The 24,236-nt window shown below is 42.6% G+C and overlaps 1 protein-coding gene across 15 annotated transcripts in view; it reads right to left on the reverse strand.

Annotated features, from left to right (window-relative positions):
- LOC6619045 (glutamate-gated chloride channel) overlaps nt 1–21,385 on the reverse strand; it is a 35,527-nt gene extending 14,142 nt beyond the window's left edge. For 2 of the 15 annotated variants that reach the window (XM_032720983.1, XM_032720985.1), the window contains exons 1-4: nt 20,356–21,385; nt 4,263–4,414; nt 3,106–3,218; nt 2,639–2,706 (exon numbers count right to left, since the gene is read on the reverse strand). In XM_032720983.1, coding sequence (XP_032576874.1) covers nt 2,639–2,706; nt 3,106–3,218; nt 4,263–4,324 — 243 coding nt within the window. In that variant the 5' untranslated portion in view covers nt 4,325–4,414; nt 20,356–21,385. Of the gene's footprint in view, nt 1–843; nt 912–2,638; nt 2,707–3,105; nt 3,219–4,262; nt 4,415–20,355 lie in introns of all 15 variants that reach the window. The other 13 variants (XM_002043251.2, XM_032720975.1, XM_032720981.1 and 10 more) reach the window with 10 other exon arrangements.
- Nucleotides 21,386–24,236: the final 2,851 nt, after the last annotated feature.

The raw sequence follows: 24,236 nt of genomic DNA on the forward strand, positions 1-24,236 counted from the left end.
ATCTGCAACACTCATCATAGTTATAAATAATTCGTAATGAGATTGATTAGTTAATTAAGAATTATTAATATGAATTCATAAATTTATACAGATAGGTAGAGAGAGAGAGACAGAGATAGAGAAGTAAGGAAATTCAACTAAGTTTGGTTACTTTATGTTTCGAAACAAAGGTATAGAGGCGAGGCTGTGAGAGAAAGAGAGAGACAGAGACTGTGTGGGAAAGAGATCCAAAAAGACATTTTTTCACAATGTTTTGTATTTCTTTTGGTTGTCTACAAAACAGCAAACTGAATGTTTTATGTTACAATTTGTTAATATGAGAAAAAAGAAAAATGCAGTCAGTTAATTCAAGTTACCAATGCAAACGTACAAACGAAGAAATCTAATTTAATGCAATTCTCAACCGAAAAATCAACCAATTGAGCAATTTCGTTTTCTAAAAACCCAAACCAAAAAGGCAAATCTTACGTAAATCATACAACTCAAATACGAAATCATATCACATCGATATTCAAACAAAGTGTTATGTATTATAGATACCAATATCAGATAAAGATTTGTACGTTAGCATATATAATATTTTCCATGTTTATACATATATAGTCTAGTATTATTTCGAGTGTCTTGGTTACTTTCCCGACGCCTAGCAGCACTAAATCGAGAACACAGCCCTATCGAGCACAGAGAACGGGGTCAACAGTTCAGAGCAGGGATTCTGAGAACCTAGTGAACCGGGACAGGGGTTACGACTTGAGCATCCACTTGCGGTCGGTCAGGGGTTGGGGTCTGAATTTCTATCGGGTTTTAATGTGGATTTGATTGGCTGCGGATGCGCCGACTTACCATGGTTACATCATCGATTTTCGATATACTCCTAACGAATATGTTGACGCGCACCACAGCTGGACCATCTGCAGGCGATACATGATAGATAGACAGACATATTCACCGATTTGCACAATACTTTCAATGTTATATACTACAAATTTTAACAGCTGCCGCAGGGTCCAACCCCTAAAAACAAACTTAAAATGACCAGCGGAGCGGAGGAGGTGGATATTGAGATGGAGACGGAGATGGAGATGGTGGCCTCCATCTACCAAATTTTCAGGAAAGGCAGTCCTTATGCCTTTATGTGGCTCTCTCTCTGCAATAAAGTTTTATTTTATAGCCTTCCTCCCAGTTGTTGTTTTCCTTTTTGCTTACTTGCTAGGATACAAAAGTTGCTAAGCAAGTTCGCTTCCAGTTTTGCTTACAAAGCTAAGCTAAGTCAAAGAATATTTTCTTCTCGATTTTTGTTTCGTTTTGTTTGCGTTTTTTATATACCTAAGTTAAGCTAGAATTTATGTACGTTACTAAAGTTGCGTTGTTTGTCTATGAGTTGTTTTTGTGACCTTCGAGGGTGGCTTATAGGGGGTGGTAGGGGTGTTGGCGGTGTCGGGGGTGTGGTACGTAAGAATGTGTGGTATGAACAAATTACAACTGAATCTGTGTGATTGCTTCCAAATGCCGAAGGGCAAAGTGGGTTGTGCTAATTGATATGCCTCAATAGTTAATATTTATCGAACTGGCAAATATACAGAGTATATATTTAAAAGCTTATTTATGGGTCCTGTTTAATGGCCATTCCCAGTCGGTGATTCAGACTATTTGTATGTGAATGAATATGTGTCGGGCTATTTTCAAATATTTATGCTGCCCTTACATTTTTAATGATGTCATTGCTGCGCTAAAAGTCAACATGACAACAATAAAATAAACTGCAAATGAAATCAAAACATTTTGATAATTGAAATGAAATAACCTATGGAAAAAACTGCATACTCACAAAGGGTGCTTATAGTTGGTTGACAAAGTATTTCATTTCAAATGCCAAATACATTTATTTGTGATGGGAAAATTATTGTCAAAGCTTCACTCGATATCAATCGAAATTAAGGATCGATAATGTTCACTAAAAGAGTGTATTTGGATTTAAAATTTGAATTTAAAAGTGTAAACTGATTAAAGTAAGAGTTTTTACATTCGAAAATTCTGCTGAATTCAGTTTAAGTTGTAGTCTGTTCACCAATAGTAATCCTCTAAAATGGAATAGGCGCTTTGCAAGGGCGCGCAGAAAAGTAGGCAATGTTTTTTAGCTCGAGTTTTTTCCGTGTATTATTTGCTGTTTATCTTAAATGAAACTTAACGAACGCTGTTTATTGAAACGAACCGAAACGGAAACAGAAATGTACAAACAGGAAGGACAGGTACTGGTACAAACTGCCGAAATGTGGCAAAAATCAAACGCAAATACTTAGCATTGGATGTATATGGTATATACGCAATATATATAAGGTAGCTTGTATCGAGAGAATTAGAGAACGAGTTAACTTAAAACGCAAAATACAAGTGTGTTGTGTGGCTGTTGCAAGTGAATTGTGTTGGCTATGTGTACTTTAAAGAGTGTGTGTATGAGTTGCAAGAGCTACCAAGACAACTTTAGTGTTTTCTAATTCTTGATGAGGAGGCAGAGTGAGATAGCAAGAAACAGACTAAGAGAGAGTCAGGACAAAAGGGATGGTGGGCTTTTGGTGGGCAATCTATCGATTTCGAGTGACGATATCGAATTTACTGACTCCGTTTCAGTGCGACTTACCATTTTAATATCACTAATCGTCATAATACTGCGAACGAATAGATTGATTCTGACTATGGCGGGACCATCTGGCATAAAGTTTGGTTTAAACGTGAGTTTTCGACGTAAATGTAAAACGATGTAAAACAACTTATTGAACTGATCTAACTAGGCTATGTATTGCTTGATCTGATTGGCACTCTAGGCTACATTAGAGATGATTCGACATTGGATTTCGTTTAACTTAAACAGAGGCTTACATTAGCTAGAACTTCATAATTTTGTTCATATAGCTTCCTAACGATAGCTTTTACCAATAAATTTACACATTTTGTATCAATAACGAAAAGGCAAAATAAAAACGAATCATAAAAGCAAACGAATGTGGTTAGAAGTCGGAATTAAAACAACCATTAAAAGTTATACATATTTACGGTATGGTTAAGTTAAGTTTAGTTTCATATGGCTTAATCGGAAGTTATGCTCACCTGTGCCATTTATTCCAGATGGTCGTATTCGGGCGTCGTATTTGCCTGCACCTAAAATTTGATCTAAGACTTTTTTCTCCTTTTCTCGGAAATTTATTTTGGCATTATTTGCTCTGAAATCAGGATACGGATAGGTGTACGCATGTATAATTTAAAAATGTTTGCTTCAATTAATTGGGCAATTTGAAAGTCGAAATATTTAAATGGTATTGAAGTTTTGGAAAAACATTAGCTCAGCAATTTGTTAGTAATAGTTGGTTTGAAAAATCGCATAAAACAAAAGTATTGCATACAATTTACAGCACGTTATTGTTGATATTCAAAGATAAGTATGTACAAATCATCGAAAGTGTGGGCTAGTGTTCGCTTTATCCTTATCGTTGCTATTATACACAGTCGCACTTATCAAAAGCCCAGGCAAAGTCACATACTATAGCTGCTGACTCTGACCTCGACTTGAGCGTAAATAATTCCAAAATTTATGCTCCGACAAAAAATTGCACGAAAATTAATTACATTTTAATAATGTGTCCTGCTGGTGGAGTATGTGCGTGAGTGTGTGTAAGGCAGTATATGGAAATTCAAGTAGATCGAGGCGACTACCATAAATGCTGGGCGTGTGTTCGTAAATAAGCAACAATTTAATTGCAAACTATGGCTTTTAAACTACACTGCTAGGTCATCGTGAAATACCATATCCGATATAGACAGAAATGTTATATAATCCCTATCATTAGTTGGATTACTCCTAATTCTTTTAATTTATTTTTAGTAAATTTAAATTAATTATTTTCTAAAGGAAACTAATTATTTTAAAAGCCAAATTGATCTAGAGATCTATAGATCTATAGATAGGGATTTCGCTGTATATATCGGCAATGCTACTTCACAACGAGGCGTGGCTTGGCCAAATTAATGACAATTGTATGTAAATCGAATTTTGAGCGCCACTTCCGGCCAAGAGCAGTGTGAAACACGCGTAACAAGAGCCGCGCGGCAACAAATTTATTAAGTTAAAAGTAAGTGTGGTAAATAAATGGTAAGTGGAGCGGGAGACAAGTTATGAAGCGGTTTACATTTTGCAGCTACTGTGGTGCGAGTGTTGATACGAGTACTTATGTGAATCGGATCGGTGGAAAAGTACGGTGGGTACTTACAGTGAAGCACTGCACAGGCTGGCAAAGTATAAGATCGCCCAGAAATAGTGTCCGCTGCCCATGTTGGGAATGGGGGTGTGGTGCGTCCGTGCGTCCTGCTTCCTGGAGAGGGGGCGTGGGGCGTGGCAGCCTCCTGTGGTGGGCGATGCGACCTGAAATGCATGGGTAATTAACAATTAGCGCCGAGGTACAGACTGATTTGTTCGATAATCATATCGATGGAGCTGCCGCAAAATCAAAGTGTCCACTGAATCATTTTGTGTGGATCGAAAATTTCCGTGATTTAAGCCACTCCACGATCTTAAGCATGTGTGTGTGTGTGTGGTGTTTAATTCAATTGGCTATCGAATTAGGCCAATTAACATGCCATTTGGCTATCTGTCCCGGTGCATCAAACGCATGTGCATCTCAATCTATGGGTCACACCCAACTCCCCGGCTACGGCCTTTGTCGGTGTGTTAATGCGTTTTGCGAATGCGAAATGCAGCCATAAATGCAATTAAATTTGCAATATCCTTCTGGCCAACACTGAAGGTGGGAAATTGAAAATTTAAAAGGTCTTGACACCGTAATGCAGCTTTAATCTGTTGCCCAGGGAATCCATTACGTTGCCTGGCACTCATGAAAAATGCAAATTGCAATCGCAGCTCAACACATTCAACGAGCTACAAAAGACTATGCCAAGGATTTTTGGTGCAGCACAATCTGAAGTACGAATGCTCTGTAAATTAGTATAAATGCCAAGTAAATCTGGTCATTTACACGAAAATCGCAAAAATGCTTGTTGAGATTTTCTCCAGTTAAGAATTTCCCTTTGTCGGAATACTTAAATGAAGTTGCCCAAGCTTCAAGCATTCCAAAGCTAACGAGTATTTATTAATTGAAGCATTTAATACTTTTATCTCCGGCCTGCAGAGTGCATCCCATTCAATACTCTGGAAATGCCACTTTCTGTTTCTCGCTCCCATTTTGCAACAATCATTATGGTCGGGGCATTTAAAACAATGCCCACAATGACCGGCAATATCCCAGATATATCTGCTGACCAGCTTTTGGGCAAGCCGGAGATGCAAAATACAAAATGCCGAGTTCAGAATGTCGGATGCCGAATGCAAAATGCGTTTGCGTTTGCGAATGCGTATGTGAATATTGGAATCGAATTAATCCTTTATAAGCATTTTTCTCCACTCCGAATGGCCGACGTGCTGTGCATGGGCGATAAATGCGTTGTGGTGACCAGAATGCCACGCACACTGCTCACGCAAACGCCCAACGCAGCAAGGATATACTATATGGGAATATTATATGTGTATATGAATGAATATGTATACATGTACATGTATGGAACATTGGCCATGACCGAGTCGTGGCTTTCACAGTTGCTGCCATGTGGGATACCCGGGCAAATAATCAATTGGTCGAAATGGGAATGGGCTCTCGAATGGTAATGGCTGCAATGGCAACAGGCTGGCCGCTGCTCCAAATTTGCATTCGTGCTGTGTTAATTTGCCGCTGCTGTGCCTGCAATTTTGTGCCATAAATACAACATGCACCCGTGCAGTTGTATCTGCATCGAGCAAGGCAGCAGCAACATTGGCGCTGAGTTGAGGACATGGACCCGGGTGGTCCTCCCTGGTATCCTCATCTGCCCTCCCAAACACCTCCCCTCCTGCTCTACCACTTATTTTTGTTTTTTGGCCCGCTGTCAAAGAAAGTTAACAATGCGACTGCGACTGCCAAATGTCCCACATTTGCAGCTTGCCAAGCAGTTGGCGCCAATCCTCCTTCCTTCGAAAAAAATAAAAAAAAGTGTGGCGAAGAGAGGATGGGAGGGTTGGAAAAAGGACTACCGACTGTGTGTGTGGTGTAAATGGGTTTACTTTTATTTCATTTGTTTGTGCGTGAGTGTGAGTGCGAGTGCGAGTACATATGTTTGTTTGTGACGAGTCGACACACTTTTGAGCTTGGCAATGTTTTTACTGTTCGCCACCGACAATAAAAGCAACAACACTTGTGCGCTTGTCTACCTCACCGAAAGCTTTGAGTTTGAGCCGTTTTGGCCGCTTCGCTTGTTGTTGCCAAGCTGCGAGTTGAATGAACGTGCAAAACTGTGAAAAATACCCCCAACTTTATTTTTTTGGGACTGAGAAGGATGTAGATAATGGCTTGAAATCGTCCCTAACTATTCTAAAAATCAACAATCCTAAATCATTAATAATTGACTAAGAACACTATTAATCTAAATGTCTTTATGACCTATACTCAGATTTAAAAGATTAAAAGATAAACGCCAATTTAATATTTAACCAAATTGCCTTTCTCTGATTATCATTTATAATCATCTTTACGAATGCATATATATCTTTTGACATTATTTGATGATTTAAATGTTGTCAAGTTTTTCTAGCTATCAGCTGTCACTCAAGTTAAACTCAATGCAATAGCTATTTAAATCATTGCGTTGGTACAAAACCTAAATGACTTATAGCCTATTTAAAATAGTCCGACATCAAAGCCTGATTGGTTTTGAATGTTTGTTTTCGGGAAATTGGTTGAACTCCTTCAGCTAAATTCATTCATTGCGGGCTTTGGGTTGGCATTCAAAAGCGATTTATTAGGCTTAGAATCTGGTCTTGACTTATGGCTTTGTCTCTATCCCCCAGCAGCATTATTTCTCGCAGTGTTTCGGCCAAAAGAGCGTGCTATGTGTGTGTGCCATCTCAACGCACACACACACACGCTCGCAGGCCATACAATCACAGCCCGCACACAGACATATATATTTTTTTGCGTTTTATGCCGCTCAACGGCGCTTGTAGCTCGTTATGCTGATTGGATTTTGTCCCGCCCGCACCAGAAAGTAGTCCACACACACAGACAGACACAGGCACATGGCGCTACACGGATACACACGCACACTATTAAGGCACTTGCGATAGCTGCTGAATAAAGTCAAGTGGCGTATTTGTGAGATGATATGTGCGCCTGTGTGGGTGCGTGCCATAAAGCTGGATTCATTTTGTTGTTGTTTTATTTGCTGCCCTTACGCTTTGCTCCTCGTTTTATGTATGCAAAAAATTTTACACTCTCGTTTTCGCCATATGATTTTGTTCCTCTCTTCCTGTCTCTCGTTCGCTTTATTTTTCTGCTAAATTGTAAGTAAGTGGGCTTAGTAGTATTTTGCCATTTAGGACCCTGTGTGTTTGTGTGTGTGTGTCTGTGTGTGCGGTTGCGGGTACTGGTGCGTATGAGTAATATTCTGCAGCCAGGATTTGCATAAAGCTCACCTCAGACGGGCGCCTTAACTTTAGCATTCCGGAGACAGTTTCATAAACACCCAAATCGCTGTGGATGAGGCACAAGCCGTTTTAGCAACAGCTGATGACACGTTTGGGGGCGCCCCAAAATGAAGCGCAGGATAAACACGGCGGGTATGGGAGATCGAAAGGTCAAAGTGCGTTGCATACGTGAGTGGTTCGAACGGATTGCAAAAAGCCCACCGAACTCGAGGACCCTACTTCGCAGCTCTAACGAGCAACACCACTTCAGAGTCCATTTCGAGCTGATAGTAATCCCACTAACGATGCACTTCAAAAATAATCAAATTGCGAACCGGGTTTGTTAAATTGTGTTGCGTGCATAAAAATGAAAAGGAAATGTAGTTTAAACCATATGGAATATAAAATATATTAAGCTTATATTTCTATGATTTTGTTTTCATTTGAGTGTATACCTTTCACTTGATCTACCTTTCTACGTAATGTTACATTTTTCTTTGGAAGAATTTTTTAATTTAATGTAGTTTTCACAGGGCACTACGTTTGTGACATATATGTCCAAGAAATGGTCAGAACTTTCAAGCCAGGACTTCATATCACTCAGCTGACAGGTCCAAAGGTCACAGCTTGCTTCCAGCCATCCCCCCTTTCTCCTCCCTTCGCAGCCTGCTCACTCATAATTAATTGAAATGTCAATACATTGTTTGTGCCACCCAGCAAAAATATTAATGAAAGCCTGGCGGAATTCCTTGGAGGAGGGTTTGGATTAAGGGGGTTGGGAACCGAAATGTGTGAGCCCTATTATTAGCTTTTCAAGAAGGGCGGAATCATCTATCAAACAGGAGTACATATGTACATGTCTGCTCTATTTATAGGATATTTCGGCAAAATCTGAACTTTAACTGGAAATTAACTCGCATGAAAATTGGGCAATAATTTGCTGGATTTATCGCCACAAGCAAATTGCCCGTTGCAGCGCCCCTCGTTCACCTAGTCAAATGGGTCAATAAACTAGGCAGCACCCCGAAGGCGATAAAACTGGTGGACGTGGGTGGTCTAAGCGGTGGGTGGGTTGCAGTAGGAGTCGCGAGATAAGCGCGATTAGAAGTTAGTATACATATCTCCCCCATAATTTGGTACCCTTTTAAAAATGCACACGCACGCACGCACACACCCCTCGCCAAAAGGCCGATCTATTCACACACATAAATCACGTATTCCAGCGCTTTGCGGCCATTTAATGGCTGTCAAGATAAGCTTTGGGGGCTCTCTATTTGGGGCTTCATGTCGACCCCGCATGGCCGTGTACTCGTATGTGTGTGCTTTCGCTGTGCAACCAAAGTAAATAATTGCCTAAACATTGTGCAAACTGAAGGGCAGCCAGCGGGCAATCCGATGTCTGTCAAAGTGCATTTTAATGTCAGTAAATGTGCAGCTTGCACGTTAGTTGAAATAAAATGCCATATAATCACTATGGCCAAAGCAATTAAATTTAGTGCAATGCTTTCGTTTCACGGCGCAACTCGAATGAAAAAAGTAATGCTGGTGAACTTTAGCTTTTGGCAAACTTGTTTTGTTGAGTACATGTTCAAGTAAGTATACTGATTGGTAACGAAATCAGCGAAAATTGCAAATATTCGGGCTCGCTGCTCTTGTCCCAAATCATTTATTGGCCATTGATCATCTTTGGCAAAAACTTTTCCACACCAGAGAAAGAGAGCCTTTCACTTTAGTTGATGGGTAATCGGAGTTAGCCATAATAACTTTTCCCGGCCTAAGCACACTCAGACGCTGGAATGTTTTATTTCGCATTTCAATTAAGTTGGCCGAGAGTTTTGGCCAAGATTAAAGGTTCCGTTGGGCGCCAAAACTTTTTGCCCAAATGTCCCAAGTCGTGCAAATAGTTGGCATTGCGCATACGCCCCCATGGCCGCACTGATACCCCAATAGGTGGCGGATGGAAGTGCTTGGCCAAATGGCCAAATCGTTAACCGAAAGCAGACTCACTTACTGGGGCGGGGATTTTATGTCCTGCTGACTCACAGAGTGACTTGCAGAGGATCCACCGAACCCCACACCATCGCATTTTGGTTTCATTGTCAATTGACACTTTTTGTTGCCATTGCCTTCTCCTTTGGTGTCGCCGGCGATTTAAGCTGCAGATGCAACAGCAGCTGGAGCTGCAGCTTCAGCGACTTGATTGCATTTTCACAGACTGAAGAGTAGATTGGATGGGGTGGTAATGGGCAATGGCAAATGGGTAATGGGTGGCAGGCGTAGGTGGTGGTAGCTGGTGGGTGGTGATTCCCCACCGGGCTAGGAGCTGGCTGTTTGTTTTATGGCCCAGTGGCAACTGCTTATTGCTTTCGGTTTGCTTCAATGATGGCAACGTGTGCGACGGGGCCCTCTTTCGCTTTGGCAAAGTTTTTGAGCGCCTCGCTTGCAGCAAGTTAACGCTGCAAATTGAAATTGTTGCAACTTGTTTCGATTTATGTGGATTTTGCACCAGCCCCAGTTGTCTGCGGAAATATTCACGGCACCACAGATCCACTTCCGCTAATTAATTGCCATAGGAAATTAATATCAACTTAAATGTATTTAGTGTTGATTAATGCATAATTGATGCGAAACCCTGCCGTCGACTTTCGACCAGGTGCAAAAACTTCGCCTCACCTTTTCGCCGTGGTTTTCCGTTGGCGGACGGTCGGGGAAAAGCTGACATTTTTAGCTTCATTAATCATTAAAGCGGGTCGACAGGAGGACGTGGCGGAGTGGGAGAAGGTCGTTATTAATTACAGAAATGGCAAAAAGCTCAACTGGGCAAACATTCAAGTCAATTACGAGAGCAAGGTAAATAAAGTGCGGCAAGAAAAATACAAAATAAAGAGAAATTGAAGAGAAATTGAAGAGGGTAAAAGAAAATCGAGAGAATATTGATAAACTTTTCTCTTGCACGGCGAAAATGCCAATAAATTGGCTTGAATTCGATTAATGTTGATTATAAAATCTCCAGCGAAGCTCATTTAAATTAATTTACACGCCAACGGAATGGCACAAAATAGTTATTATAATCCGTAGAGAAAGTACTTGAATTTGCAGGCCACACACGTTTGCAAATGCCAATTAAAATGCATGAGCCACAAATATTTAAAATCATTTTTCGCCACTTAAATGCAGGATGTAACCAAATCATGAGGACCACATCATATCTCCCTCTCTCTCTCCCTCTCTCTCTCTCCTGTCTCTCTTCATTTTTGGCACTTTAAAAGGCGATACAGTACAGCATCAACAACATGGCACTAACTGTGGCCAAAGTTTGTCCAGCTTCCTCATCCCCCGGAGTTTCCTGTCTTTGTCCGCTTGGCCATAACCAGAAAATGACAAAAGCCATGTCAACAGCATGTTTAAGGCTTCGGGGTTCGAGTTCCAGTTAAGACAATGCCCTGCGTGTGTATCCGTGATCCGGAGTAAGTGTGTTGGTGCTGGTACTGGTGTTCCCTTATCCGTGTTGCTTGTGGCCAAAGTCTTGGGAGCGAAGCAAAACTTCAACTCCTGGCCCTTGCCCAATTTGGTTACTTTTCCCAGTTCGGCAAACAATGGACACGATAATTTATTCATATTCGGCCACACTATCCCCTGCACCACCTCAGCATACCATATATATAGTACGTGTGTGGGGATGAATTTTTAAATAACCATAAATTTCTAAATTTACACAAGAGACACTGAAGACACATTGCACTTGCGATAAGCCACATAGCAAACAAAAGGGACACGGAACCAAAAGCCAAACAAAAAAAAAAAAAAAAAAGAAAAATGAAAAATTTCCATGCAAACAAGGCAGATTTTAATGAATATTTTCGGGTCGAAACTCTTGGTCCCTTCAGAGTGTTGATAATTGCCACATAAATTGTGCCGGCATAAGAGGAAAGATGTGCGAAAACTACAAGATATTTTATTATAAACATAGTGTCAGCACTGGCCAAACAATTTGCTAAATATTTATGCATTTGCATAATGCATGCAATCAAATTTTCTCACACGACCACATGGAAAAGTGGGCGACGATATGTGGGCGTCGTCTGAAGGTCGCCGCCGGCTAACTATAAATATTCAACGTATTATTTGCCAGGAATGCACTTATATAAATATCACGGGGACACTGAATTTCTAAATAGCCCAGATGAGAGAATATAAATATCAGAGTTTCCCCGGGGAAATTGTTTGGTTTTATTCAATATGATTTTAATTTAACTCAACCTCGCCAAGATTTTATTCTGCCTTTGTTAAGGCGCACTTTTGCATACTTTTCATACTTGAATAATTCAATGAATTATCAAAACTAATCATCATTCGTAGCCTGGCGATTTAGAACGAAAACAAACATTAAGCCCTCTTAATGCCACTATTTCCCATAGCTGACTCAAAAACTCTAAAAAGGCCAATGGTTTGTTTATTGCACATACGACGTCGCTGGCAATCTGAAAATCGCTTGTACTGTGTAATCTGTAATAAGCTTTTGAGGTTTATTATAAATATCATTGAATTCGAGAGTGTTTACCCATGGGTCTCATCAATTGCATAACGCACACAGCCACACCCGAGTGCAAACACACAGACACACACACATACAATCGGAGGTCTGGCTGCCTTTGGTTTTGGCATTAGTGCCAAGAAAATTTTGCGGAGGGGCAAGGCCAACTAATTGCGGCGACATAACTTGTTGCGCCCCTCGGAGCCACGCCCCTCCCACTTAGCCGAGCACCCCGCGCCCCAAAAGAGGCGTTCGCCACATGCATGTGTGTGTGTAGCGTGTGATTTTGTGGCGCGTGTGTGTGTGTAATAAACGCCGCAGATAGACGGACGTACTATATGGTCGCATGGCGGCTGTCGTCTGTCTAAGAACTATTGCCAACAACAACAGAAACTGCGAATTGCATTAGATGGTATGTGTGTGTGTGTGAGCGTGTCTGTGTGTGGGCGCAGCTTCCTGTGTGGGCGAGGGGCGGGGCACGAGGTCACATCGCTTGTCGCTTGTTTACAATAAACAAAGTCAAATGTCTCCTGGTTGGCAGGCAGTCTGACAAACATTTTTGTTTGATTTTCTGGCTAATGAAATAAATCTATAGGTATCGATTTGCAACTAGAAAGCAGAGAGCTTTCAGAAAAAAACTATTAAAAATATATTGCAAAATTCATTTACTTTTCTGCCCTTTTGTAAAACGAAACAGAAAATGCATGGAAATGCATTCGAAAATGTAGGAAATGAGTTAAAAGTAAAACATACGCTCTCTATCTTTTGAGAAAAAGACTAACTAAATATTTGCCAAATATCATATTTTCAGTCCAAACTTACAAAGTAAAACTCTCGAAATGTGGCAAGTTATGGCAACTAAAGCTGAGGTTTTTATTGGTTATCATATTAAAAAACAGGTTCGGGTGCTAATTAAATACCACCTAAGTGCTTTATGAACTATTCATTATACTAACTAATAACTGAAACTAAATGGAACCAAGCATTTTTGGTTAGTTGTGTAACTTAACCCTGTACACAGAACGTCGCATTGGTATTTTCGAAATGGATAGTTAATGTTTTTGCACTTTGACACTTTTCGGATAGGGTCTCCATAAATTCAAAGTATCGGTATAAGTAAGCAGTTTGGCAGCCGGCCTCATCTTTTCAAAGTTATTCAAAACCTCTTGATGGCCAATAACCGGCAGCTTGTGGCCCACCGCAGAATGGGATCCGGAAGAGGCGCTGGAAAAGCGGGAAACCCGGAAAAGCCAGGCTCTTGGACCAACTGCCATGTCTGGGGCAAGAGCTTAATAAAATTATGTGACGATTATTGCCGGCGGAGAGTGGAACCAGTAGCCAGTAACCAGTAGCCACCAGCCAGTAGTCGGGATCCACGAACCATTCGGCAGAAATTGTAAGGGTTCCATTGCGCTGCTGCTTGGCTGCCACTTGAAAAACGCATTAAGGCTGCAGTTTTGTGTGGCATTTGTATATTATATATATTATACGATATATATATATGTGTGTGTGAGTGTGTATGTGCCATAATACGCTCTTGTACGGCTGCCCTATATGCATGCCAGAGTGGTTTGCTGATTGCATGTTAAAAGGCCTTCGCCTGCGACTCCTCTGCAGCTGCTGCTCCTGAAGCTCTTTTTGCCATGAAATTTAATTAAAAACTTGTGTGCCATGAAATTACATTTCAACGTGAGTTTCCTCTCCGAAACTGCGTCGGTCTGTTCAAAGGTACGAAAGGAAGCACTTGCAGACGCCGAGAGTTGATTTTTATGTAAAAATGTTCAAAAGCCTTTTCCATTGCGCCTCAAAAGGGAAGTGACTTTCGTTCGAGATGAAGTCGTTTGTGGCCGCCGCACCCGCCATGATCTACTGCCTCCGCCATCGGGTTCGAAGGGGCGGAAGTTCAGAGTTCGGTGCCGGGGCGAAAAAGAAATCCCAGGGCAATTATTAAATTGATTTATCAGCCATTAAGCGGGTAAATTAAACGGGAAATACATTTTTATCGATCCGCAGTCGCAGCCCTGAATTATTGAGTATTCCGGATCCCGTATTCCACTTGTTAATTTTCGCAAAAATATTCACATCAGAAATCAATTTATCCGTTGACGTTTTATTTGCAGGCCGACAGATTTCCGGCTCCGAATCGCAGTGGCAATTTTCCGATGGAGATAGAGAAAGAGCGAGCGAATGTGGAAAATCTGAATGGTATGCCAACTATTTTCCTGACCATCTATCTTAAACTGCTGTGTTTTCTGTAATTTAGAGAAGCTCAATTCATAACTTATTTACTGGCAACTCCGCATTTGAAATGCAAATCTGACTTGGAGGATTTTGTAATCAAATTGCAACACCTTTTGTTCACCTGCTGCCGTTGGCTGTTGCTCGCGGTATTTGTTATGCAAAAATCGCTGAGCTCGCCGCTTTGGCGCTTTGCATGTTTCAATTAAGCATTACACATACGCCCCGTGCGCCCGAAGGGAGTGCAAAGTGTGCAATGGAAGAAGCAGCTGTGTCTGGGGAATGCTCTTGAAAATCCGCTTAAAACTTATTCAATTAAAGTTCGCGACCTCTGGGCAACAAAACAGACGACAAATTCAAGTCGTAAAATGGCAAAGGCAAATGGCGATCAGCAAACGAGCAATGCCATAACAACGAGACCAAGCCGCATAAAAATATGCACATAAAGTGTGTATAATATGGCAGACCAGGTCCGTGGGGTGCAGCTGTAAAAAAGTGAAGAATAAAAAGTAGTAAAACCAACTGCTGAGCCACCACACAAATGTGGCAAATAAATCAGCAGTCACTTGCAAGTGAGGGCGCTTGTAAACCATTTGCTTGGGTTTATTTGCGTGACTTCATGAGGCGGAGCGGAAAACGTACGGATAGCAAGGATAGCTATATAGTGCCGAAATTCTTGGGAAAACTTTCTAGTTGCAGGAAGTGCAGCCAGGCGGATAAGACTTCTGTTAGACCCACATTCTTCCAGGAACTCTAATAATAGTTATTAGCTGGGCTCCCTGGTAATTTTATTTCGCTTGAAAATAATTGAACATGTATTCTTAGAATTTCATTTTTGGGTTTACCAAATTCCATTAAAAGTAATTGTAAAGGACAGAGCCACAACGAACATAAAGTTCAACTTATAAGGCAAATAAGTTATTTACTCATTTCTTTTTATTATTTGCACATTTTCATTGGCCAGTTTTATGACTACATGTTCACTGCTGTTGACTGACAATAATCTGCAAATCAGCATTAAAACTGAATTCTGACCACCGCGCACTTTACAACCCAAAAAAGTTTCACGAAAACAAATAGAACGACTGACAGAGGGGCAAAAATTAAAAGTTGAAGCGACAGGAAGAGCGAATTCCACTCAAACTAAACTAACAGGCAAATATTTTGCCGTTTTAGTGTCATTTTATTTAAAAAAAAAGGCGTGGTCATACCATTTTATTTTTTATTTATTCGCCTTTGGCCGCAGACGCCGCAACAAAGCAAATTTTCAGACGCCATGCATGTGTTTGTGTGTGTGAGAGAGTTGGAGGGACTCTGTGTATTTGTATGCGTGCTGCGACACTATGCCGGAAACGTGACTTATTTGAAATTTATGTACTTTTTAGCCAAGCGCCAGGCAAAAAGCAAGGATATACCCTATAGCCAGGGCAGAAAGGAAAACAACCAACAGAGCGCCCGAAAAAAGGCAAACATCGCGATTTATAGAGCAAATTCCACCCTTATCTGTGCTCCACTGCAGCCCCAACCCCCCATTGTTTTTCGGACATTTTTAATTATTTTTTTAATCGTTAGCTGGGCTTAGTTAGAAACACATACATGAAGGTTTTTAGGTGCGGCCACCATGGCGTATGTGCAATATGCAAATGCAAATGCATTCGCCAAAGAACAACAATTCACAAATTGAAATCAACGAGCATACAACTTGATAGGTTCTTGTTTGTTCCCTTTTAGCCCCTCTCCATCCCCAACCCCTTTCCCCCTTCTATGGATCCCATTCTAGGTCCTGGGTGCTCTCCTTTCTGGCTCTTTCGTTTCGCTTTTCAGCTCGTGTCACACACGCCATTCACTTGTTGTTGGCTTTGTTGCTGCTGTTCGACATGCATCGATTACATAAATGGGTGGGGTGGGGTTGGTTGGTGTAGAGTGGGGTTTTGGGTGGCTGCAGGTCCGGCGGCAAACGATGTGGGTCCTTGCAGGCAGGAGGAGCAGAGGTCGGACGAACGGCGACATAAGTCACGAAGCTTTTGCTAATGATGAGGGCCTTGATGCTTTTTCAATTAACCAAATGTGTGACGTACGGAAAGCGGATGGTAGGCAGCTTTCTGTTTGTGACAGTGACAAAAATTTGGCCGGGCATAAATCAATGTGAAAGCCAGTTTGGGGATTCCTTGGTTGCTAGTCCCCTCTTGAATTGCCGTACTTAGGTGGCATGATCAGCCCAAAATGAGACCTTGCCACTAATAGTGAGGCTATGAAGGCGATTCAAGACCATGCAAAATGAGCCCGCAGTTGACTTCTTTTGTAATGAATGTGTGCATGCAATAAACTCATTCAAGCCACTTGCATAATTATTATTATTACAGTTCCAGAGCCGCACACACACGCCCAATGCTATCTATACACACATACATATACACTCGTAAACATCTAACCCTAATTTGCATTTATGTGGGACTGGGGCCAGTTGTGATTACCTGGCAAGCTCTTTTGTGTCATTCGTCGTCGGCTCCTCCGCAAAATGGCAATAAAAGCAATTCGCAAAAAAATCCGCATGTGTAGTGTGTGTGCTCACCGTCCCGCAGATATACACACCCACACCCACACACACACACCACACCCGCATCCACAACCATATCCACATTCACACAGAGGGCTACTTATAAACTCACCTTAATTAAACGTGATTAAGTAGATTTCCTCGTTTTTCTGCTCGACGAACTGTTTAGTTGTCGATGGTCTCTGTGTGTGTGTGTTTGTGTGTGAATGTGCTTAAAGGTGTGGGTGTTGGTGACCTGTGCTTATTAGTTGCCATTTATTGTTGTTCCTGCAAGTTGGAAAGGGTATGATAACTTGGCCATTGAGGTTGCTTGGACCTGAATCTTATTTATTAATAAAAGATTTAGTCAAGTGAACCGACACTGTGCGCAACTGCCACATGGAGCACTTTGGGGAAATTAGTAATTTATGGACAGGCCAACTCCTCCAATTAATCCAATGTATGAGAATATTTTTGTATTTAAAGAAGATATTTTTAAGATTATTGGCTTGTTACTCAATTAATACTAATAACTGTAGCCGCCTTTAATAGTAGCAATGTCTAAAATCACAATTATTTTAGAATTATTTTAATTATCAAAATAATTACTTCGGTAATTATATTGTAATAAATATTGAAATTACATTTTGTAACATAACCCCTTTATTTAATATGTCTGCAGTCAAACAAATGAATGAAAATAATGAGAGGTCGAATAACTCTTAATTACATAATTCAGTTTGCATTGTTCAAGAGAATGCTTTGAAATTCAACACTCACGTTTTGTTTCGTTTGAGTGCTGCTTTTGAGAAGGAAAAGCACAGGATAATTTAGCAACAACAAATTGAATAGTAGGACATAAATGAGAACGATGTTATAATCCGGTAAGTTGGCATCATACCTCTGCTTCAAAGGATTATAATCTGAGCGAATGATTTAAGAAGTTCGAAACCGCACCAACTTCGATTTAAATATTTCCCTCTCCTCACTTGTAAGCGCCACAAAAGGCTTAATTAAAGCAAAATCTTTTAGCATGCCTAATTTGCCCCAAGAACACACCCGGAAAATGCCCAGGAGGGTATTCAAGTTTTCGGCTCAGCCCAAATTAGCATTCAATTTCCATGGTTTTCCATGCTTTTTGCCTCCATTGTCGGATGCTTGGATTCGTTTGGTTTGGGTTGGGTTCCCTTCGCTCACGTTGTTGTAATTTAGTTTCATTTGTGCACGAAAATGAATTTGTATTATTGTTTGCATTAATTTGCCTTATTAATTACGTTTATGCTTCTGACTATTATGTTTTTTCTGTTGCTCCCCTCTCCCGCTGGATTTTCCCACCACCCCCAAGTTTTTTCCCAGGGGGTAATTCGAGCGTTGCCTGTGCGGGCAATCAAATAAATAATGAGACGGCGACTGTGGCTGCCGCTGTCTGAGCTCTCAGTTCTCCGCTCGCAATTCGCAATTCTCCGATTGGTGTGGGGATGCGTATTGTGGAGTCCGGAGTCCAGAGTCCGGGGAACTCGGTCCGGAGTTCTCGGTTTGCTGGCCACTGCCGGCGTCGCTGTCGTCAACTTTGTTTAATATGCGCAAAACGTCGCAGAACTTTTGCAGCTACTTGTCGTCAACATCGTTCAGTTCTACCCAGGCTCCAATCTTGCCAGCTTCCCAGTTTTCCCCCGTGGTTGTTGTGATTGTCTATGGCAACTTGCTTTTATTATTTGTTGCCGCTCGTCTGTATTTCTATAATTGCCTTTTTGCCTTTGTCTAGCCCAACGTCAAGTGTCTGTGTGTCAGTGTCTATTTGTGTGTATCAGAGTATCTCAACATTTTCAGTTGTCCTGCTTATGAAATTTAACAACTTCGGTTCGCCTTCGCTTGTTGAGCAGTGAATCGGGGAATCAGGCCCGCTGACAGCTTTCAATTTGCGTGGGAAATTGGGGCGGAGGGGAAAATGCAATTCACAATTTTCAATTTTCCTTCTTCGGCTGCCTGCTGCCACGTGCACTGCAATTTGGCCCCACCCTCCCTGCGAGTTTAATTCAATTGATTGGCGATAGTTTTGGCTTTTAGCTCGGCAGAGCGACGTACATGGGACGTATGCGCAACGGATAGCTTCGCGCGCCGTACATTGCTCATACGACCCGTGCGCACCGGCAGGGAAATAGAAAATTCCCAGAACTTTGCTGACTTGCTTGACTTGGCTGACTTTTGAACTTATGCACACACAAACACACACACACTCTGTAACACTAGCACACTTGAATGACAGGAAAGAAACAACTTAAATGTCAACCCGATGAAGCCGAGCCACTCCGCCATAAAACTCGCATTTCACGGCACAAAAGCAGCAACCTCAAGCAGCGCACTAGGCCACGCTGATTTGTACACAGCCGGGCACAGAGAAAGCGCCAGCACAACGGCAAAGAACAACAAACAGGCAGCACAACAACGGGGGAACTTAGAAAAAAACAAAGACAGGAGTGAAAAACAACGAGGAATCTGCTTCCGTGTTGATTGTTTCGTTTTGCCCGGCTTTGCTTGAGCGAGGAAAACTGCAAAAGACGGCAGGACGACGCCCATAAAAAGCGACTATGTCTGCGGGAGTCGCTTTAAAAACAAGTGAAAGGTGCAGGAGCACAAGATGGGGTGGCACTGCTGGGAAAACCTGTCCATCAGCAGAACTATTGCAACAATAAGCAAGAGCAATTTGACAATTGAAGTGCTTCTTCACGAGAGGAGCCCCCAAAAGAAAGGAGACCAAAGTAGCCTCATCGCTTGCCAGGGAGCACTTGAGCACAGTTTCCGGTCATTTACACGTACACGTACACACACTCACACACTCGCACACTCAATCTGCGAATCTGTGTGTGTATTTGACACAGTATCCTACATTTTTATTGGCATCCTTCAGCCAAAGTGCGCCTGTGTGTGTGAGTAAGAGTTTATCAAATTCATTGCATTACCAGTTAGTAATTGCCGAGGCATCGGAATCCCAAATGCATTTTTACCAATCCGGAGCAAGGTCAGCCTGGCTGGGAAATTGAATTTTCCGCAGCTTTGTTTACACATTGTGCCAATTTAAAGCAATTACTTGAGCTGCTTTTCGTTTTCCCGCGGGCCAAAAGTAACGTGGCCCAGAAAAGCGGGCTATGAAAAATCACCGAAGACAATTGCAAGCAACTTTCATAACTTTGTGTGTATGTTTTTTTCTTCTACTTTTACAGCGTGTGCGTTTGTTGGGTTAAGGGAAGGAGGAAGGGGCAGGGGCGGCTCACAAGGGGGGAAGGTCCTGTTTGGATGGATGGATGGATGGCAATTTCTGTGCACAGACTCCACGTGAAAAGCATCGCTAATCTGGCTCTCTCCGTTCTCTCGCCGCCTCTCTCCGTCTGCACAGCCATCTCTCTTTGGGAAAATCTCTGCGCAGATGCTGCTGCTGCAGGATCAGGGTGTGGTGAGTTATGCTGCTGCTGCTGCTGTGTGGAAAAACGGAAATTTTCCTGGCCCTACCTTCTGCTGGCGTCGCTGCTGCTGCGCTGCTCCTTCGGTGTCTCTGCTCTGCCGACTTGGTTTACAAATTTTCCTGCTTGGCTGCGCGCTTTTCCACTGCTGCTGCTGCTGCTGCTGGTTTTTCTTCTGCTGATATGTGACACGCACTCACACTGGCACATGTACAAAACACTCTCACACACACACGCGCGCGCTCTCGCTCTCTCTCACACACACACACACGGGGACACGGACACACAGGCGCTTGTTGTTGCTGCTGCTGCTGCTGTTTGTCTTGCTCTATTTGCTATTTGCCAGTAGTTGTCGCATTTATTTTACACATCTTTTATTTATCATTTATCTAGTTGCTGCTGACATCGCTGTTGTGTTGGGGGCGTCCTCGATAATCGACTGGCTATCTCCTCACTCGCTCGCCCGCTGCTTGCTGTCCTGCTCTCTCAAGCGCTCTGTGTGTGTCAGTTGGTTTTTTATATTTGGCCAAATAAACTAGTGCACGTTTCCGCCTTTGTCAACCGAACACGTCAACTGTCTGCACCTGACTGACGGACCTCGCAGTTCCCAAGTTCCGAGTTCTCCGTTCACAGCTCTCGATTCTCCGTTCTCGATTTCTCGATTCTCAAAAGGCGTCGCTGCGCGAGAGCAAACAGAGCAGTGTCTCTCCAAATCCGAGAATCCCATGTGGAAGCTGTTCGGCCGAGACCATCTCTTCTGCTCTTACAACGCTGCTCCAACGGCCTTTGTTTTGATTTATTTTTGTGGTAGGTTCTTGCCGAGATTCCCGAAGAGCAAATGCAGAACGCTAAGAGCGGCCACAGCCTCAATCGCGGGCACCCGACTAAAAATAATACTTGTAGCTTAACCTTTTCCAACCCAGCGCGACACCCGAGCCCAAACCCCCCAAACCCCTCAAACGCGCCAAACCCCTAAAACCCCTCGGCAATCAGCATTCAAAATCCAACTCGCAGAAGTATTCGAAGCGCAAAAATTTGCGCTGCCGAGGCAAACAAAATACCAGCCCCAAAAATAAATATCATAAAATATGAAAAATAAATAAATGAGCTGGCTACAAGGCAGGGGGGTGGAGGGCGGGTTAGGGTGAGTCGGAATAAATATAAATATTTGGCGAGCTACAGTTACGCCACGGCTTAACAAAAGGGCTGCTGCCCAATCGGGTTTATACAGATGGCGGGCAACGGGCAGCATTGTTGATTTTTTTAAGCGGCCTCTGCTGCTCTTTATGCAAACTGTCACCGCTCCGCTTTCACCTCCTCGACCCCGCCCGCCGACGCCCACTGCCCACCCAACCATCCACCGCCCACTCCTTCCGCTCGTCCTTGTGTTGTTGCTGCTGTTTGCGGGTCGGGCGTCTCATGAATATGTAAATTGTTATTATTGCATATTGTTAGGCGCCAGCAGCAGCCGCGAAACAGGATAACAGCTCCGGCAAGGACTCTTTGCTAAGCGCTGCTCAGGTAAAGAAAGTGGAGAGAGCGACGAACTTCCGCCGGAAATAGTAATTCCCATAGATTTGACAAATGTCGTTCAGCGAATTAAATAATGAATAATAAATGTCACTCACTCATACTTGTTTTTGGGCAGTACTGTTTCTGTTTTGGAATTCTAATTAAAATAAGTAGAATTTGCTACTATTAAACTACTACTAAATGAAAGTATTAAAGCACAATCAGCCAAAGGTTAGTTTTGTGAGCTAAATTGTATTGTAATTTGTAATGAATAACCACTATAATTATATACAATGAAATTAAGACACCTATTTTATCTTCTATTTTCAAGTCCAAAATTAGCTCAGAACTGCAGTAAGTGTAAGTGAAGGATTTAGATGGCTAGGTAGAGCAGAATATCTAGACTCATTTAGGCGACCGGGAATCTGCTCGAAGCGAATTAAATTCCGGGCGGATCGGGCGTCTTTAAGCCAGAGCAAATCATTGTCATTAGCGACGGCAACACCTAGGCAACAAAGTAATGGCTGTCAAAGGAAGACACTCATAGTGAAAGGACACAGACACACACGCATGTACTTGAGGAGCCTTGACAACCTGAACAAGCCAAAGAACAAGACATTTGCCGCGGCGACTTTGATTGGCAGCCTTCTTGGTAAAAGTAGGGGGTTTCCCCAGTCCACAAACTGGGGCGAAATCATCCTCACTCTGGCGGCCTCTGTGAGTGTGAGTCTGAGTGCGAGTGTGTGTGTGTGTATGTATGTATGTGAAAGAAGCGCGCTGTCGTCACCGCCATCATCATCGTCATCGTCATCTATAATAACATCAAACGGCGCACTGTCCGGACACCAGAGGCCCACCGGATTCCAGTTTCCCAGCTCTTAAATCTCGCCGTTCTGCGTACCGCTCGGCCCGCACGACCCATTTGCCACGCCCCACGTCCTTCGGCACCTTAGGACCATTCCGGCCACCAGCCTCCCCGCTTGTTATCACGCGCAATAAAAAGCTTGCCAGCATTTCGCTTCTCGCCCATCCTCAATACTCTGCGAAAAGGGTATGGTTGGTAGCGTTGGTCGAGGTTCTCCAGGGGAAACACGGTACACGGTATACGGTACACGGTGCGGACTTGCAGATTCCCGCCATACGATTGCTCTGGGTCCTGGGAATTTCTTTAAGGGCAACAATCGGGGCTTACTACTCGGATTTAAAGTGGTACAAAGTGTGTTCCAAGTAAGAGCTTTCCTTGGAGAAAATACTTTGCTCTGATTTTTATTCCAGGCTTCAACAATAAGCGTTGTTTATTTGAATCTCAGGCTAAATAAAGGTATTATGAACTCTAATTATATGTTAGAGCACTTAGCTACATTTCTACTTCCACAAATAAATTAATATATAAATATTAATATTTTAAGCAAAGCGTTGATTTCCATATTAGTCTTAGTCTTTCCTATTAGTTAAGTGCCAAAAAGATAGCATTTTAAAGAACGTATTTATCCACATTTGAAAGTATATGATCTCTTTGCGCAGCCAGTAAAATACTACAAAGGATTTTTAGTCATTTGCCCTGATTTTTCCTGCGGAATCGGTTATCATCCTTTTTAAAATTCCCCCAGAGCATCAAAGCTTCGTCATCCCCCATCGATGTTTTCCTTTTTCTACAGATGCTTACTTGATTTTTCCTTCCCTGCGATTTTCAAACATTTACTTTCGCTTTTTGCAAAGGAAAACATAGACAAACACACACGAAAGGAGGGAATGGCACGTATTCAAATTGTGGGTGGCAATTGGAGCAGCCACCCCGAAACCACCCCACTCAATCGCGTTTTCCCCCCGCTGGTCATGGGGAAAAGCAACAACAGCAGCAACGTGGAAAATACGCCCCGTGTTCGCAGGCGAAAATTGTTGTTGGTGGGCGTGGCAGGCTGCGAAGTCGACTGCGGCTGCGGCAGCGGCGTTGCCTGAATGCGCGTTTAGTTTCAAGTGTTATTTTTGTACTAGAAGCAGCGGCAGCAGCAGCCGAAGAGATTGAGGTGGCGGATGGGGGGTGGCTGTAAGGATGGCGGGTGTTTGGGCAGGTCGAAGGACTCGTTCTGCGTCTTCGTCGTTGCCGGGCTGCCTTCTTCTTCTTCGTTTTCTTCGTCTTCTCCTTCATCTCGTCCTCGTCGCCTATTTCGGCTGAAGTGCGTAATTGATGTGAAAAGTGGCAACAAACTGTTTTTTATTTGCGCTTGCTTTCAATTTGTTTAAATTGCTGGGCGCTGTCTTTCCACTTGCCACACTCGCACACAAGCCCACGCACACACACACTCATTGACACACCCACCCACACACACACATTTTTAAACGCTGATTGAAGTTTTATTGAATTTTAAATTGCACTGGCCTCGCCTTGAGTTCGCTTTCCTTCTGCGGCTTATTTTC

Source organism: Drosophila sechellia, chromosome 3R (assembly GCF_004382195.2).
Source record: "Drosophila sechellia strain sech25 chromosome 3R, ASM438219v1, whole genome shotgun sequence".
NCBI classification, from domain to species: Eukaryota; Metazoa; Arthropoda; class Insecta; order Diptera; family Drosophilidae; genus Drosophila; species Drosophila sechellia.